The sequence below is a fragment of the Oncorhynchus clarkii genome, chromosome 33 (genome assembly GCF_045791955.1).
Source record: "Oncorhynchus clarkii lewisi isolate Uvic-CL-2024 chromosome 33, UVic_Ocla_1.0, whole genome shotgun sequence".
Lineage (NCBI taxonomy): Eukaryota > Metazoa > Chordata > Actinopteri > Salmoniformes > Salmonidae > Oncorhynchus > Oncorhynchus clarkii.
In genome coordinates, this window is record NC_092179.1 from 16,852,862 (window position 1) to 16,871,350 (window position 18,489).

At 44.9% G+C, this 18,489-nt stretch overlaps 1 protein-coding gene and 1 pseudogene across 2 annotated transcripts in view; one reads left to right on the forward strand and one right to left on the reverse strand.

Annotated features, from left to right (window-relative positions):
- LOC139393282 (carbohydrate sulfotransferase 11) overlaps positions 1-17,448 on the reverse strand; it is a 70,109-nt gene extending 52,661 nt beyond the window's left edge. The window contains exon 1 of one of the 2 annotated variants that reach the window (XM_071141803.1): positions 17,217-17,448. In XM_071141803.1, the coding sequence (XP_070997904.1) occupies positions 17,217-17,334 (118 nt within the window). In that variant the 5' untranslated portion in view covers positions 17,335-17,448. The remainder of the gene's footprint in view (positions 1-17,216) is intronic. The other variant, XM_071141804.1, reaches the window with a different exon arrangement.
- Positions 1-18,489, forward strand: part of LOC139393279 (E3 ubiquitin-protein ligase TRIM39-like) — a 112,591-nt pseudogene that overhangs the window by 75,548 nt on the left and 18,554 nt on the right.

Here is an 18,489-nt window from a genome sequence, read left to right on the forward strand (position 1 = left end):
GGAACAGGGTGACATGTTGTGTGAATCAAAACAGCATAAAACGTGTGTATCACAAAGCATGATCAAATTAATTAGCCCAGTTACAGTCATTTTCTGAAACATTTAGAAATAGTTTGGTCATTTTTTTGTTGTTAAATTAACCAGTTATCTACTTTTGATAATCAGCTAGTTATAGCTAGATGGTAGTTTGCTAGCTAGTTAGCTCCCATGCTGATTTCAAGTATTTTTAAACTAATACAAGACTAACTAAAAAATATAATGTTTTTTCATTATGAAAGTTAACTAGCTAGCGCATCATGATTGGTGAGATTATGTCAGCTAGCTATCTCCAGTAAGGTCATGTGTTTTCACTTATTGCATGTTTGTTGTGTTCTCCCTGGTTTCCACTAGTTACCACCAAAATTGTCTATATTGTAAAATATATTTAAGGTGAGGGGTTAGGCATAATGTTAGCAGTGTGGTTAATGTTAGGGTTAAGGTTAGTTTTAGGTTTAGGTTTAAAATAACATTTTAAGTTGTAGAAATAGGAGGGCTTTATGGCGTTGTAGCTGTGGTAACTAGTTAGGACTGTCCTCCCTGCTACACTTGCTCGTTTGTGAGCTGGCTGCTCGTTTTAAATAGTAATATCTAATCTGTTCAAAACAGTGGAAGCAGATGCAGCAGTAGCCATTCGGGTTTTGACATGCACAAGTGAAATAGCTGTATCTATGCTGTTGTTCAAATGTACATATCACTTTATATACATTATCTTCTCAAAGAAACTACCGGTAGTTAGAAAACTTGGCATATATTTCTGTCATGCTGCTTTGTTGACATCTCCAACCACCTCGCGCCATGGGTATTCAGCCAATCAGCAGCTGCCTCTGTTCCATGCACCCAAACTCTCTGCTCTGGGACATACCATTCTCCTGAGGAAGATAAAACGGGGGAGTACTGTGTGACTGAGTCATTTAGACCTGTAGTCTGGTCTGCCTTGGACATGGTCTGTCCATCCTTCTCTCAGCGCGATCTCAGTTACATATAATGCCTGCTGTTCTCCAGTACTGCAGTCTTGCACCACCAAATTATAGTGTGTGTCCAATCGAAGACTGCGTCCTCTTAAAATAGACAGCAGGCAAAATTATAGTCCTGTAGTGTGAGTGTGTGTGTGTCAGTCGACCCTGAGCAAAACAGAAAGAGAAAGTGAAGAAATACGAAGATGCTTCCTCTACAGGATCGGTGGGTCCCCCATGGGACAGTTGAGCTAATGTATGCTAATGTGATTAGCATGAGGTTGAAGTAACAAGAAAATTTCCCAGGGCATAGACATATCTGATATTGTCAGAAAGCTTACATTCTTGTTAATCTAACTGCACTGTCCAATTTAAAGTAGCTATTACAGTGAAAGAATACCATGCTATTGTTTGAAGAGAGTGCACAGTAATGAACTTGAAAAGTTACTAATAAACCAATTAGGCAGGTTTGGGCAGTCTTGATACAACATTTTGAACAGAAATGCAATGGTTTATTAGATCAGTCTAAAAATTTGCACATACACTGCTACCATCTAGTGGCCAAAATCTAAATTGTCCCTCGGCTGTAATAATACATTATGGCCTTTCTCTTGCATTTCAAAGATGAGGGTACAAAAATAAACGGTTGTTTTTCTCTTTGTATTATCTTTTACCAGATCCAATGTGTTATATTCTCATTCATTCATTTCACATTTCAACAAACTTAAAAGTGTTTCCTTTCAAATTGTATCAAGAATATGCATATCCTTGCTTCAGGGCCTGAGCTACAGGCAGTTAGATTTGGGTAGGTCATTTTAGGGCCTGAGCTACAGGCAGTTAGATTTGGGTAGGTCATTTTAGGGCCTGAGCTACAGGCAGTTAGATTTGGGTAGGTCATTTTAGGCGAAAATTGAAAAAAAAGGGGCGGATACTTAAATTGTTTTGTGACGTTACACACTTTGATCTATAGACACATATGACCATGATGTGCCACAGAGAATTATGGGAAATCAATACCTTGTATGGAGAGAGCGAGAGAGAGAGAGAGATGGGGAAGGGGGGGCAAACGTGAGAGCAAGACTGAGAAGCCAAGCTAATATGGAAAGATTCTTGAACGTTGATTATGCTGATGAGTGCTCTGCTCTAAGTCAAACTACAGACTAGCTGCCATCTTGAATGGTACCTCTGCCAAAGGGGGCGTAACCCAGCCACCCGCAAGCATGCATGCATGCATGCAAGCACGCACACGCACACAAATTCTCGCAGACGGATGGTGACAGATGACTCTCAGGTTCTCCTTGTTAATGTTAACAGCTGTTCTCAGAACAGCCTTTAAACACTCAAGACTAAAGGAGAGATTGGCAGAATGAGAGTAATAACTCACCTGACCGTTCATATTGTAGGCTACCACTTTAAAGGACATATCAAATCTTCCTCCGTGCCTCTGCCTGATGTTATACAGTGTATAGTGAGTGTACAAAACACTCACTTTCCCTCAGAACAGCCTCAATTCGTTGGGGCATGAACTCTACAAGGTGTCAAAAGCTTTTCCACAGGGATGCTGGTCCATGTTGACTCCAATGCTTCCCACAGTTGTGTCAAGATGGCTGGATGTCCTTTGGGTGGTGGACCATTCTTGATATACAAGGGAAACTGTTGAGGGTGAAAAACCCAGTGGTGTTGCAGTTCTTGACAGACTCAAACCGGTGCACCTGGAACCTACTACCATGTCGTGCTCAAACCTTTTGTCTTGCCCATTCACCCTCTAAATGGCACACATACACAATCCATGTCTCAATTGTCTCAAGGTGTAAAAATCCTTCTTTAACCTGTCTCCTCCCCTTCTTCATCTACACTGATTGAAGTGGATTTAACAGGTGACCTCAATAAGGGATCATAGTTTTCACCTGAATTCACCTGGTCAGTCAATGTCATGGAAAGAGCATGTTTTGTACACTCAGTGTAAGTCCCCCTCAGACTCTCTCCATCTTTCTCTTTCTGGCTTTGTCACTGTCTAGGCTGGGCTCTGGAGCTCTGAGTTTTGGCAGAGCAAGCTGGGTTAGGGATCAGGTACAACTCAGCAGTCTGCAGTCTCTCAACAGCTCTACTCTCTTCCCCACATCTTATCTACCTCTCTCTTCTCTTCTCCAGTCATCACCCCCTCTCCTCAACTGTTCTCCTCCATCTTCTTCCTACTCGTTTCTCAACATCTAAATCCTCATACCCCGTACACTTCCCAATCCAGCCTTTTACTCATCTCTCACTCCACCCCTCCATCTCTCACCTATACTCCTCTCCCCTCTCCTCTGTCATCGTCCCTCTTTCCATTCTACCCTTTTCCCTTCTCTCCTCCCTCTTCCCTTCTCTCCTCCCTCTTCCCTTCTCTCCTCCCTCTTTCCATCCTACCCTCTTCCCTTCTCTACTCCCTCTTCCTTTCTCTCCTCCCTCTTCCCTTCCCTCCTCCCTCTTTCCTTCTCTCCTGATTCCAATTTCCTTCTCTCCTCCCTCTTCCCTCTCTCCTGCTCTCTCTCTGGTCTAGACAGAGTGACTGTGTCCTGGTATAACCTGACCAGACGTCACACCACAGACGCCATGTTCTCAGCCTGGACTGGCAGCACTTTGATTTGGAGAGGAGATGGGGTTACGTGTGTGTGTGTGTCAGGAGAGCTTTATTTGTTCCTCTATGATGGCAACGTGTCCAGCCCTCCTTCCCTTTTCCTGGACGGGCATGAGAGGGGTCTTTGAGTCGCGCCACGCTGCCCAGCCTAGCGACCATCTGGTAACCTGCCATGGTGTGGGCTCACAGGCTAGTGTTGGTGCCCACCATTCCCCCTGGCATTGCAAAACCAGCCGCGTCGGCAGTGGCAGAACAACCAGGCTGGAACGTCCAACACCCACTAACACACTCACTCAAGGCCTGATAGAGAGGCTAAAAATAGGGAGGGAGAGAGGGGGGGGGGGGGGGGGTGGAATGAAAGAATCAGAGGATACAGACAGACACGGTGTGATCAGAATAAGAATCAACTTTATTCACTAGGTACATTTACACATACTCAGAATTGTACTGTACTTGGTGATATGGTGCTGCTAGTGAGAGACGACATACTCAGAATGTTACTTGATGATATGGTGCTGCTAGTGATACACAACATTTAGAGACAGAATACAGACAATGGAGTTTAAACAAATGTTATAAACACTATATATATAAAAGTATGTGGACACCCCTTCAAATTAGTGGATTCTTTGATTTCAGCTGCACCCGTTGCTGACAGGTGTATAAAATCGAGCACACAGCCATGCAATTTCCATAGACAAACATTAACAGTAGAATGGCCTAACTGAAAACCTCAGTGTCTTTTAACATGTCACCGTCATAGGAAGCCACCTTTCCAACAAGTCAGTTCGTCAAATTTCTGCCCTCTATAGCTGCCCCAGTCCACTTTAAGTGCTGTTATTGTGAAGTGGAAACGTCTAGGAGCAACAACGGCTCAGCCGCGAAGGCCACACAAGCTCACAGAATGGGACCGCTGAGTGCTGAAGCGAGTAGCGTAACACTCACTGCTCGGGTACAACACTCACTACCGAGTTCCAAATTGCCTCTGGAAGCATCGTCAGCACAAGAACTGTTCGTCAGGAGCTTCATGAAATGGGTTTCCATGGCCGAGCAGCCGCTCGCAAGCCTAAGATCACCACGCTCAATGCCAAGCGTCGACTGGAGTGGTGTAAAGCTCGCCGCCATTGGACTCTGGAGCAGTGGAAACGCGTTCTCTGGAGTGATGAATCACACATCACCATCTGGCAGTCAGACGGACCAATCTGGGTTTGGCGGATGCCAGGAGAACGCTACCTGCCCCAATGCATAGTGCCAACTGTGCAGTGAAGGGAAATCTTAATGCAACAGCATACAATGACATTCTAGATGATTCTGTTCTACCAACTTTGTGGCAACAGTTTGGGGAAGGCCCTTTCCTGTTTCAGCATGACAATGCCCCCATGCACGAAGCGAGGTCTATACAGAAATTGTTTGTCGAGATCGGTGTGGAAGAACTTGACTGGCCTGCACAGAGCCTTGACCTCAACCACATCGAACACCTTTGGGATTAATTGGAACACCGACTGTGAGCCAGGCCTAACCGCCCAACATCAGTGCCGACCTCACTAATGCTCTTGTGGCTGAATGGAAGCAAGTCCCCGCAGAAACGTTCCAACATCTAGTGGAAAACCTTCCCAGAAGAGTGGAGGCTGTTATAGCAGAAAAGGGGGAGCCAACTCCATATTAATGCCCATGACTTTGGAATGAGTGTGTATGTTACAGATGTTTCCCATTAGCCATAGTGCAGCCCGTTGAATGTTCCTCTCAGAGCCACTTAATGAGACATGGTGACTGAGACCTCCTCCATTTAATTAAAACCATGATTCACTCACTCCTTCACAGCCACAGTCTACAGCCCTGAGTCTACACTGTATAGCCTAGTCCCAGACCTGTTTGTGCTCTGTTGATAACCTCTCATAGACAGACTGCGTAAACATAAATGGCACTGTATACCTGTCATGAGACAACGAGCAGCATTAATTATGGCACTAATGCGGACTTGGAAAAAAAATTGAGATTTTTAGCGTCTATTGAATTTTGAAGGTGCGGGGACATTTGACCCATAGACTTGCCCGTAACTTGCAGAGAGAGAGGGAGGAGCTCTTCGTTCCAGTTCCGATCCTCGTTGTATGTATGGACCTAGAACTTAATCGAGCATCTGACCAATTACGCACGATTTTAGTTCTGGGTTACCCGAGATAACTCTCCTGTGGTCATTATAGCACCTGTGGTCATTATAGTCTGATCCCAGACCTGTTAGAGATGTCTTGCCACCACCTATGTTCATCTTCACAGACAATAGGAGTTGACAAGACAACACAAGCAAATCTGGAACCAGGCTAAGTCTCCACTTCTGTACCCTAACGGTCCTGTTTTGGTGTTCTTGGTCTTAAGGCAGCAGACTGCAGACGGCTTTGCCAAGGCTGTTACTCACTCTAATGACTAAATCAATGTGCTGCTCCATGCTCCCAGCTTGCTGGTAGACCAGGGGCTCAGGACTAAACTGAGCACTCACCCGAAAAGAAACGGCTACTGGGCAACAAACTCTCTCTTTGTCTAACACACACACACATACACACACACACATTTCTTCTCTGAAACAAATTGACTCACACAAGTTGACAACAAAAAAGGAAGGACCAATATGTTCAGACACGTACGCAGCTGACACACACACACACACCTTAGCTGTGAGTCTGTCTGAGAGGCTGAGCAGCACTTCACATCATCGACGGACCATGCTGTCACCACCCAAAAATGATCCAGCACCCTCCTCTATCCCTCTCTCCAGCGCACAGCCGCTAATAATGCCCAAATGTGGTTAACTTCTCGTGTTAACCTGCAGTTAACCTGCTAACCACCCAGGGACTAAAACATAACAACCAAATCAATATTTATCGGCAGGAGGCAGCATGATTACATTCACATCCCTCTTAGTCTGACGTTCCAGCAACACTCAGGTGTTGAAACCGCCCAGTAACAACAGAGAACGGAAGAGGTTTGCTGAGATCAACAGAACCTAGGCAGACTGGTTATTGTGCCCTTCAATCAGAGGCAAGCCCTCTAACGGTTTACGATATGTGGCAACCAGATGTTGACATGTAGAAAACGCCACTTAAGCAGACATTTTCCATCATTAACATCCCCCCTTCCATATCCACCTCGTATCAGGGAGGAAATGATTGTTGGGGGTTGAGAGAAACCCCTGAACATCTGTGAGCCCCTCGTCTGTTAAATAGAGAGGTCTGCACCATTAGACACAGCACCTTTCACTCAACTATGTGTGTGTGTGTGTGTGTCCCACTCTCTTCCTCTATCTCTCTTCCTCCTTTACTCAATCACACCTACACACTCCCAGTCTCTTCCTCTATCTCTCTCCCTCCTTTACTCAATCACACCTACACACTCCCAGTCTCTTCCTCTATCGCTCTCCCTCCTTTACTAAATCACACCTACACACTCCCAGTCTCTTCCTCTATTTCTCTCCCTCCTTTACTCAATCACACCTACACACTCCCAGTCTCTTCCTCTATCTCTCTCCCTCCTTTACTCAATCACATCTACACACTCCCAGTCTCTTCCTCTATCTCTCTCCCTCCTTTACTCAATCACACCTACACACTCCCAGTCTCTTCCTCTATCTCTCTCCCTCCTTTACTCAATCACACCTACACACTCCCAGTCTCTTCCTCTATCTCTCTCCCTCCTTTACTCAATCACATCTACACACTCCCAGTCTCTTCCTCTATCTCTCTCCCTCCTTTACTCAATCACATCTACACACTCCCAGTCTCTTCCTCTATCTCTCTCCCTCCTTTACTCAATCACACCTACACACTCCCACTCTTATGACAGTTCCTTCCAAAACCCTACTAGGGCTTTATTAAGTATCTGCCCTTTAACACCATTTGGGCCACACAGCTTGATTTCACCAGGCAGGGAGAATGTGTCTCTCTCACAGTAGTACAAACCATAAAGACATAAAAGACTGCTGATACCACCGAGAGACGACTGGTCTTCTCTGTGGTTTCTGAGGGGGAGGCTAACTTCCTTTTTCCCATACGCAGTACTACCAGTAAACGTGTCGTGTGTGTGTGTGTGTGTGTGTGTGTGTGTGTGTGTGTGTGTGTGTGTGTGTGTGTGTGTGTGTGTGTGTGTGTGTGTGTGTGTACACCCACTGCTGCTGTGAGGCCTCTTACTTGAGGCCCATGATCAGATTATCAGAGGCACAGGAAGTAAGGGGGGAAGAGGGGGCTCTTTCTCACTCTCTCTCTTTCTAGAATACTATCTGTCTATTGTCGCCCTTATAAATGAGTTGTTCTGTGCTAAAGGATGTCTATAGCTGTTAATTACTTAATGACTGCATTATCAGAGCGCATGTGTGTGTCCATGTGTGTGTGTGTGTGTGTGTGTGTGTGTGTGTGTGTGTGTGTGTGTGTGGCTGTCAGTAACCCAGTGGCAGTCCCCTGTAATGAAGTCCAGACTCTCCAACACATGGCTATCAACCTTGCGGCTGCCTGGCCAAAAGTCCAGACGGAACACAGTCATGGGCCCTGAACTGGAGCACCACAGGCCAACGAAATATACAGCATAAATAGGGCACAGTTCACTGTGTGTGGACAGAGCCACAATGTCATGGTCCTTCCCCATCCTTCATGCACCTCCGGGATGTTTGATCCAAGGCCTTGGGAGCCAAGCTGCTGAGGAAAACAACAAACCCACTCAGATCACACCAACAGGACGTCCGGGATACGCTCCCACAATACACACTCACAGGCAGAAGAGAGAGCGAGGATACAAGACAATGGGGTTGGGAGAGGGCGAGTGAGAGAGACAGGCGGAGAGAGAGAGAGAGGGAGAAGAGAAAGAGTAGCGAGAGAGAGAGCCCACTGGATAGCTCTTCTGACAACAAACCCACACCCACTGAGGACACACAAAAGCCAGAGATTGTGCTCCTCGTTGACTCTAATGGGAAATACATTGATGAGAGGAAACTTTTTCCAAAACACCAAGTGACTAAACCCTGGTGTCCCAACAACCGGCGTGCCCTGGAGCTGCTGTTAGAGGACAGACTAGGGTCCCCCAGCCACATCATAATAGACACAGGCACAATCGACCTGAGAGCCCAGCAGGAAAGGGTGGCCACAGCATTCAAGGGAGTGTTTGAAAAAGCCTCTTCCCCAACGCACAAGTGGTTATCTCCACCCTGCTACCACGAAAATACTTTCACGCTGACACCACACCGCGGGTGAATGCAAGCATTTCCCGGGACTGTGCCTCAAAACCAAATGTTTACCTGGCTCATCACTCCACCTTGGACTTGAACAGCCTTTGTGACCAGGCCCACTGCTACAAGGCAGCAGTCCCCACCTTCGCCAGGACCCTGAAGGACATCACCCTCAACCGCAGCCCCAGCACCTCATACAGGAGCAACAGAGAAACGGACACCCCCAGAGGATCTGAACCAATAGGATCCACACCAAGAGGACGTACACCCAGGATACAACCACATCCCCACCCAAATTGGAAATATAGACATTGTTATCCTACAAGAAACATGGTATAGAGGACACGGACCCACTGAACGCCCTCTAGGTTACAGAGAGCTAGTAGTCCCATCCACCACACTACCAGGTGGGTGGTATAGAGGACACGGACCCACAGGTTGCCCTCTAGGTTACAGAGTAGGTAGTCCCATCCACCAAACTACCAGGTGGGTGGTATAGAGGAGATGGACCCACTGAACGCCCTCTAGGTTACAAGAGTTGGTAGTCCCATCCACCAAACTACCAGGTGGGTGGTATAGAGGACACGGACCCACTGAACGCCCTCTAGGTTACAGAGTTGGTAGTCCCATCCACCAAACTACCAGGTGGGTGGTATAGAGGAGATGGACCCACTGAACGCCCTCTAGGTTACAGAGTTGGTAGTCCCATCCACCAAACTACCAGGTGGGTGGTATAGAGGAGATGGACCCACTGAACGCCCTCTAGGTTCCAGAGAGTTGGTAGTCCCATCCACCAAACTACCAGGTGGGTGGTATAGAGGACACGGACCCACTGGTTGCCCTCTAGGTTACAGAGTTGGTAGTCCCATCCACCAAACTACCAGGTGGGTGGTATAGAGGAGATGGACCCACTGAACGCCCTCTAGGTTACAGAGAGTTGGTAGTCCCATCCACCAAACTACCAGGTGGGTGGTATAGAGGACACGGACCCACTGGTTGCCCTCTAGGTTACAGAGTTGGTAGTCCCATCCACCAAACTACCAGGTGGGTGGTGTAGAGGACACGGACCCACTGGTTGCCCTCTAGGTTACAGAGTTGGTAGTCCCATCCACCAAACTACCAGGTGGGTGGTATAGAGGAGATGGACCCACTGAACGCCCTCTAGGTTACAGAGAGTTGGTAGTCCCATCCACCAAACTACCAGGTGGGTGGTATAGAGGACACGGACCCACTGGTTGCCCTCTAGGTTACAGAGTTGGTAGTCCCATCCACCAAACTACCAGGTGTGAAACAGGAAAGAGACTTGGTATAGTGCAGGTAGCCTAGTGGTTAGAGAGTTGGACTAGTAACCGAAATGGTTGCAATATCAAATCCCCGAGCTGACAAGGTAAAAATATGTTGTTCTGTCCCTGAACAAGGCAGTTAACCCCCTGTTCCTAGGCTGTCATTGAAAATAAGAATTTGTTCTTAACTGACTTGCATAGTTAAATTTAAAAAATATATATAAATCCCACTCTATTAAATGAGTCAAAACAGAAACATTTTACATCTGGCTAGAAATTAATAAGAAACTTATCTCAACAGAGAACAATGTCCTCATGTGTGCTACCTATATCCCCCAAATAGAACCCCTATACTTTAACGATGACAGCTTCCCCATCCTAGAGTGGGAGATCAACCATTTCCAGGCCCAGGGACATGTACTAGTCTGTGGCGACCTAAATGCCAGAACTGGATAAGAACCTGACACTCTTAGCACACAGGGGGACAAACACCTACATGGAGGTGACAGCATTCCCTCCCAAATATGTCCCCCTAGACACAACAATGACAAAACAACCAACAAAAACGTGTCACAACTCCTGCAGCTCTGTCGCACGCAGGGTCTGTACATAGTTAATGGTAGGCTTTGAGGGGACTTTTACGGTAGGTACACCTACAGCTCATCCCTTTGCAGTAGTACTGTATATTACTTTATCACTGACCTCAACCCAGAGTCTCTCAGAGCATTCACAGTCAGTCCACTGACACCCCTATCAGATCACAGCAAAATCACAGTCTACTTGAAGAGAGCTATACTCAATCATGAGGCATCAATGCCAAAGGAACTGAATAATATTAGGAAATGCTATAGATGGAAGGAAAGTAGTGTAGAAACCTACCAAAAAACAATTAGGCAACAACAAATTCAAACCCTTTTAGACAACTTCCTGGACAAAACATGTCACTATTATAGTGAAGGTATAAACTTGGCAGTAGAAAACCTGAACAGTATATTTTACCTCTCAGCTTCCCTATGAAATCTAAAAATGTCAAGTAGACAACCTAAGACAATTAACAACAATGACAAATGTTTTGATGAAGAATGCAAAAACCTAAGAAATATATTGAGAAACCAATCCAACCACAACTATAGAGACCCAGAAAACCTGAGCCTACTCCTTCACTATGGTGAATCACTAAAACAATACAGAAATACACTATGAAAAAAGAAGGAACAGCACTTCAGAAATCAGCTCAATGTAATTGAAGAATCCATAGAATCTAACCACTTGTGGGAAAATTGGGACACACTAAATAAACAACAACAACACAAAGAATTATCTATCCAAAACGGAGATGTATGAGTAAACCACTCCTCCAATCTTCTTGGCTCTACAACAAAGAACAAACAGCAAGAAAATACTGTACATGATCAAATACAAATCTTAGAATCAACTGATAAAGACTACCAACACCCACTGGATTCTCCAACTACCTTTAATGAACTACAGGACAAATTGCAAACCCTCCAACCCTAACAGGCCTGTGGTGTTGATGGTATCCTAAATTAAATGATCAAATATACAGACCACAAATTCCAACTGGCTATACTAAAACTCTTTACATCATCCTCAGCTCTGGTATGTTCCCTGATATTTGGAACCGAGGACTGATCACCCCAATCCACAAAAGTAGAGACATATTTGACCCCAATTACTACCGTGGGATATGGGTCACAGCAACCTTGGGAAAATCCTCTGCATTATCATTAACAGCAGACTTGTACATTTCCTCAGTGAAAACAATGTACTAAGCAAATGTCAAATTGGCTTTTTACCAAATTACCATACGACAGACCACATATTCACCCTACAAACCCTAATTGACAAACAAACCAAAACAAAGACAAAGTCTTCTCATGCTTTGTTGATTTCAAAAAAGCCTTTCACTCAATTTGGCATGAGGGTCTGCTATACAAACTGATGGAAAGCAGTGTTGGGGGAAAACATACAATATTATAAAACCCATGTACACAAACAACAAGTGTGCGGTTAAAATTGGCATAAAAACACACATTTCTTTCCAGAGGGCTGTGGGGTGAAACAGGGATGCAGCTTGAGCCCTACCCCCTTCAACATATATATATGAACGAATTGGTGAGGGCACTAGAACAGTCTACAGCACCGGGCCTCCCCCTACTAGAATCTGAAGTCAAATGTCTACTATTTGCTGATGATCTGGTGCTTCTGTCCCCAACCTAGGAGGGCCTACAGCAGCACCTAGATCTTCTGCAATGATTCTGCCAGACCTGGGCCCTGACAGTAAATCTCATTATGACCAAAATAATGGTGTTCCAAAAAGGTCCAGTTGCCAGGACCACAAATACAAATTCCATTTTTTTAAACATTTTATTTCACCTTTATTTAACCAGGTAGGCCAGTTGAGAACAAGTTCTCATTTACAATTGCGACCTGGCCAAGATAAAGCAAAGCAGTTCGACACATACAACGACACAGAGTTACACATGGAGTAAAACAAACATACAGTCAATAATACAGTATAAACAAGTCTATATACGATGTGAGCAAATGAGGTGAGATAAGGGAGGTAAAGGCAAAAAGGCCATGGTGACAAAGTAGATACAATATAGCAAGTAAAACACTGGAATGGTAGATTTGCAATGGGAGAATGTGCAAAGTAGAAATAAAAATAATGGGGGTGCAAAGGAGCAAAATAAATAAATAAATAAAATACAGTAGGGAAAGAGGTAGTTGTTTGGGCTAAATTATAGGTGGGCTATGTACAGGTGCAGTAATCTGTGAGCTGCTCTGACAGTTGGTGCTTAAAGCTAGTGAGGGAGATAAGTGTTTCCAGTTTCAGAGATTTTTTTTCCATCTAGACACCATTGTCCTAGATCAAATAAAAACCTATTCATACCTCAACACATCAACACCTCAACACCTCAAGTTATCATAGATAACTTCCACAAGGATGTGAATGATCAAAGAGACAAGGCAAGAAGAGCCTTCTGTGCCATCAAAAGGAAAATAAAACTCAACATCACAATTAGGATGTGGCTAAAAAAAGTTACATCCGTTATCGAGCTCATTCACAAAATGGGACAAACACCCAATTGAGACTCTGCATGCAGAATCCTGCAAAACCCCAAACAATGCATGCTGAGCAGAATTAGGACTACATGCGTTAGTTATCAAACTCATGAAAAGAGCTGTTTAATTCTACAACCACCTAAAGGGAAGCGATGCCCACACATTCCACCCCAAAACCCTCACCTACAGAGAGATTAACCTAGAGAAGAGTCCCCTAAACCAGCTGGTTCTGGGGCTCTGTTCACAAACACAAACTGACCCCACAGAGCCCCAGGATATAAATTAATTTAGACCCGACCAAATTATGAGAAAGCAAAAACATAACTATTTGAAAAAACAGAGTAAATTGGAATGCTATCTGGCACTAAACAGAGAGGACACAGAGAGAGAATACCTGACCACTGTGACTGTCCCTAAATTTAGAAAATCCTTGACTATGTACAGACTCCGTGAGCATAGCCTTACAATTGAGAGAGGCCGCCATAGGCAGACCTGGCTCTCGAGCAATGACTGGCTATGTGCACACTGCCCACAGAATGAGGTAGAAACCTCCTGCCAATTGTACGACCACATTAGGGACACATATTTCCCATAGATTATAGACCCACAATGAATTTGAAAACAAATCAAACATTTATAAACTCCCATATCTGTTAGGCGAAATACCGCAGTGTGCTGTCATAGCAGCAAGATCTGTGGCCCGTTGCCATGAGAAAAGGGCAACCAGAGGAACACAAACAACATTGTAACTACAACGTATAATCATCTGTTGATGTATTTCCCCTTTCATACTTCAACCACTTGCACATTGTTACAACACCGTACAAAGCCAATAATATAACATTTGAAATGTCTATATAATTGTATAACTTTTGTGAGTGTAATGTTTCCCTTGTTCATTTCCCTTGTTTATTGTCCATTCCACATGCAAACATGTTTCCGATGCCAATAAAGCCAATTCAATTGAATTTTGAGAGAGAGAGAGAGAGAGAGAGAGAGAGAGAGAGAGAGAGAGAGAGAGAGAGGAGAGAGAGAGAGAGAGAGAGAGAGAGAGAGAGAGAGAGAGAGAGAGAGAGAGAGAGAGAGAGAGAGAGAGAGAGAGAGGGAGAGAGAGGAAGAGAGAGAGAGAATCTTGTTTTATCACTCTAGGTCATCTCTTCTCTGTTCAGGATAACATCATAAGCTTTTGTGGTGGATAATTCCACAACACAAAAAAAGAGACAGTTCTAGAACACATGCACAGAAACGGGGACATGAATTCTAGAATTCCCACAAATGGGATAAAAGCCGTTGAATTCCTATGCACAAAGGGAGACACTGTAGAGCTCTAGAATGTAAGTCAAGGATTCTACCATCAAACTCTAGTGATTATGGATGAGGTAACCACAGTCTGCAGATCAGCCGTCTTCCCCAAAGTATCAGTTCCACCCTACATTACTGTCCCGGGGTAGCAAGCAGTAAGGAATTTTGAGTTTCCCAAATAAATTCCACCAGAGGCTTTGGCCATCTCATTCTTGATCAAGTCTTTTCCGCTAAACTCCATCTGACTGCCTCATACCCCCTTTTCCCCCTCCCCTAGCTCTCTTTGAGGTCCGTCGCTATGGAAATCTTCCCCAAAAATTCAGCTGGGTTCCAAATTAGGTCAGTGAGTCATGTCACTGTCCATGCTCGGCTGCTCTAGTCTGGACACACTGGTGCATTATGGGGGATGTGAAACGTGAGTGTGTGACTGAGGCCAGAGTGCACAACCAGGTCACCACTCACACACAGCCAAGAAAATACACTGAACAGAGCCCCAGTATAAACACGTGCACAAACACACACACAGATAGTCATGCCCAGTCTCTCCAAAATACCCCCTGGCACCTCTCACCCAAAGAATACTGACTAAACTAAACATCCATATTAGCTGCTGTTGCTCCTTTGGTCCCAGTCCTAATGCCTTTAAAAGGATGCCTGCAGTGGAAGGCAACCTCATACAGACACTGAATGATCTATCAGAGGCACAAAGCTTCAACTGAGCTCAACGGACTATGACTCAAGCTGGATCTGTCTCTTTGAAGAACACTTTCACTGGAGTGTTTCCAGTGTGTGTGCATGTTTGCACTCGTGTGCGCATGCGAGCAAGTGTGTGTGTGTGTGTGTGTGTGTGTGTGTGTGTGTGTGTGTGTGTGTGTGTGTGTGTGTGTGTGTGTGTGTGTGTGTGTGTGTGTGTGTGTGTGTGTGTGAGTGTGTTGAGCCCACACTGAGACACCCAGATGAGGAGTCTCTCTCCACTGTCTGGTTTAGAGGTCGTGGCCTCAAAGGGCCTGTAAACGAGGTGAGAGTTTGCACAGGGGGGCGAGACAGGATTCCCAGGCAGTCTAACATTCCGGAACCAGAGGAACGCTCCTCGGACTTCCGTGTGCCGTGAACTGTTACAGGAAGACCAGAGGGGTTCAGTCTGTCATGTTCTTAGGCTGTATTGTGTGTGTGAGTGGGGGGAGGGGAGGTCAAGAGGGAGAGAAATAAACACAATTACACACCGAAATGTCAGACATTGTCTGTTATTCACTTAAGCAATGCTTTCTCTCATATGTCAGAGATGTATTCTTCAAAAACAATTACATGCAACACTTTCGGATGTCCCCTCTTCTAAAACGAGATAGGTCCCTATGCCTGGGAGAGGCTCGCTATAGCAACCCCCTCAGCCTTTTGTCTTTGTGGAACTACAGAATGTCGAAGGGGGAGTCATGCATCACCGCTGGAAAGCATTTCTCCACATTCCCTAGTATCTGTGTGCGCACTAACGCACATATACTGTGACAGTCTCCGCGGTGCTGTATGGTTAACGGAATAGGGATGACACGCATTCAGGTGCAGTAGGCTAGTGATGAGAGGAGCCCCGTCGCGGGTGTAGCCTACATCGATGACTCACAAAAATTCCACCAAATGATGTGGAAGTACGGCGTGGTAATTTGAGTTTTACGCAGTAGTACTTGGTTATTCTTTAGTACAATGCATTCGCTGATATTCCCCTTCCTTTCAATAAAATCCAATACCACCTTGTTCACTTTTCGGACACAACTTTGAATCAAAGGAGGGGAACGAATAAAGTATTAGTGCAAAATCCCCTTTAGCAATAATACGGTCACTTTGGCTGTAAAAAATCTACATGGTACAATAGCCTGTTATGATTTACATCACTATATTCCCTACTACCGCAAATAGAGACTTGGCCACATTGAAATAAAGCATAGCCAATGTATTCAATATAATTGAGGTCATTAAAATCACGCTTTTTTTCTCTCATACGTCCGTTTCTCAAAAAAAAAGTGTATTTTTGCCACCTCTCTGATCCTGGACCATGGCATGGAACAGGAGCTCAAATTAAACAGTTTCAGTCATGGGAAATATTTAACAGCGCCACACAGTTGCTCAGAAATAATTTGTCCTTACAGTAAACCTGTTGTAGGTCAATATTGAGGCATTTTGCTGTTTGTACAGTGCGACCATTGCGCGTCTGAAAGCAGGGCTCTTTGATTCATGGTACAGAGCCTCTACTGTACGGACGCGGGCGAACTGTACCGTGGCAGTGGCACAGGGTCCACTTCAGCCAAACTGACTGGAGGGAGACAAAAAGCATCCATCCATCCATCCATACCAGCGAAAACGCCCGCGACTACAGGCAATGCATACCGCAATCTCAAAACACACATGTCGTGCTCGTTTCCCAAGATATTACTGACTCTGGCACAATAGCCTATACGATCAATTGCATAAACGCACAATCTATGTGATAGTGTTTGACCTAAAACAGGCAACAAATTATTTCCCAACCTCGGCGACACAGGATGGAATTACGCGTCCGCCGGATAGATGGCTGTTACAACCTTGTAATTATTTATAAAATGCATGATTCAACACAGTCAACAAATACATCGATATCAACATGCCACAACAGAGTGGGCACTGGGCAGCAGTGAGGACGTCACAGATCAATGAACACAACACACAACAAATTCGAGAGAGACAGAGATCCTACCTACCTGGTTGGAACATACTTTGGAAATAAAAGATGACCAGAATAAAAGATCCCAAACAAGTGGCGAGTACCATCCGGCATATTCTGCTCATCCTCATCAGCTCGAGCAGAGTCTGTTTCATGGCTGGCAGGGAATGACTGTGGCGGATTTTCTGTGTGGAGGTCGGTCGGTCTGAGCACCGGGGCTTGGCGTGCCGTTGTGGTACTGATGGTGATACTCACTGCAATTGTCCGCTACTCAATGAGCTCAATGCCTTCACTCTGGACTGTACTATTCGTCCCTCCCTCCTAAACTACAGGGGAAGCAAGACAACGATTCTGCCCCCTTTTGCAACAGAAAATGAGCGCGCCCAAACGCGATGAGCAAGGTAGACGAGTAAAAGAAACCGCGTCGCACATTGAGAAATGAATGGTTTTATACCACATTGCTATATATTTATTTTTGTATGTCTCTAAATATGTCTAAGTGTTTCCCCCTTGTAATACGATTATTTATGGAAGGATGAATTATCACCATCTGAGTGAGTGACTGTGTAAGAGAAGTACTGTGTGGATGAATTCCTCTCACAGCAAGAACAGGCGAACACTAACAGAGAAGTAGATCGATGCCGCTGACATAACCCAGACATGGTGAAACTGTTCATTATAACAGAGATTACATAACGTAGGCTACTGTACAAACCGGCGTTCGTGTATGGAAATGGTTTGTGGTTCAGTTTGTGAGTAAATGTGCGTAGCTAATCGAATTGTGCGCATCTATAGATTAGATAGATGGTTATTGTTCAAGTCCAGTGATGGGAATACCATATTTAGATATTTTAATTGCAAGACAAATCAATTGAGTTGATTTAATTTCAATCAAATAATGTTGTCAAATCAGGCTAGTGAGAGTTATATATATGTGTTTTACCTGAATATGATATGGCTAAAATTGACACATTTTACCCGTTGGACGTTGCCTTGCCAGTCTTGCAGAGGCCAAACGGTATGCCAATGTAGTAATTCCTCAATACTACGGGTATGGGTATTATAGCACCACCTAGTGTCAGGGGTTGACAGATGTTTTATTTTTTTTCCAAAGTAGCCATAGCAAAGAGTTTGGGTTTTTCCCTTAGCACTACACAGCTGATTCAAATAATCAACTCATCATCAAGCTTTGATTATTTGAATCAGCTGTGCATTGCTAGGGCAAAAACCAAAATGTGCATCCAGTTGCCCAGGGACCGAGTTTGGTAAACCCTGCCATAGAGTACCACAGTGTGAGTCATCATCAGTGG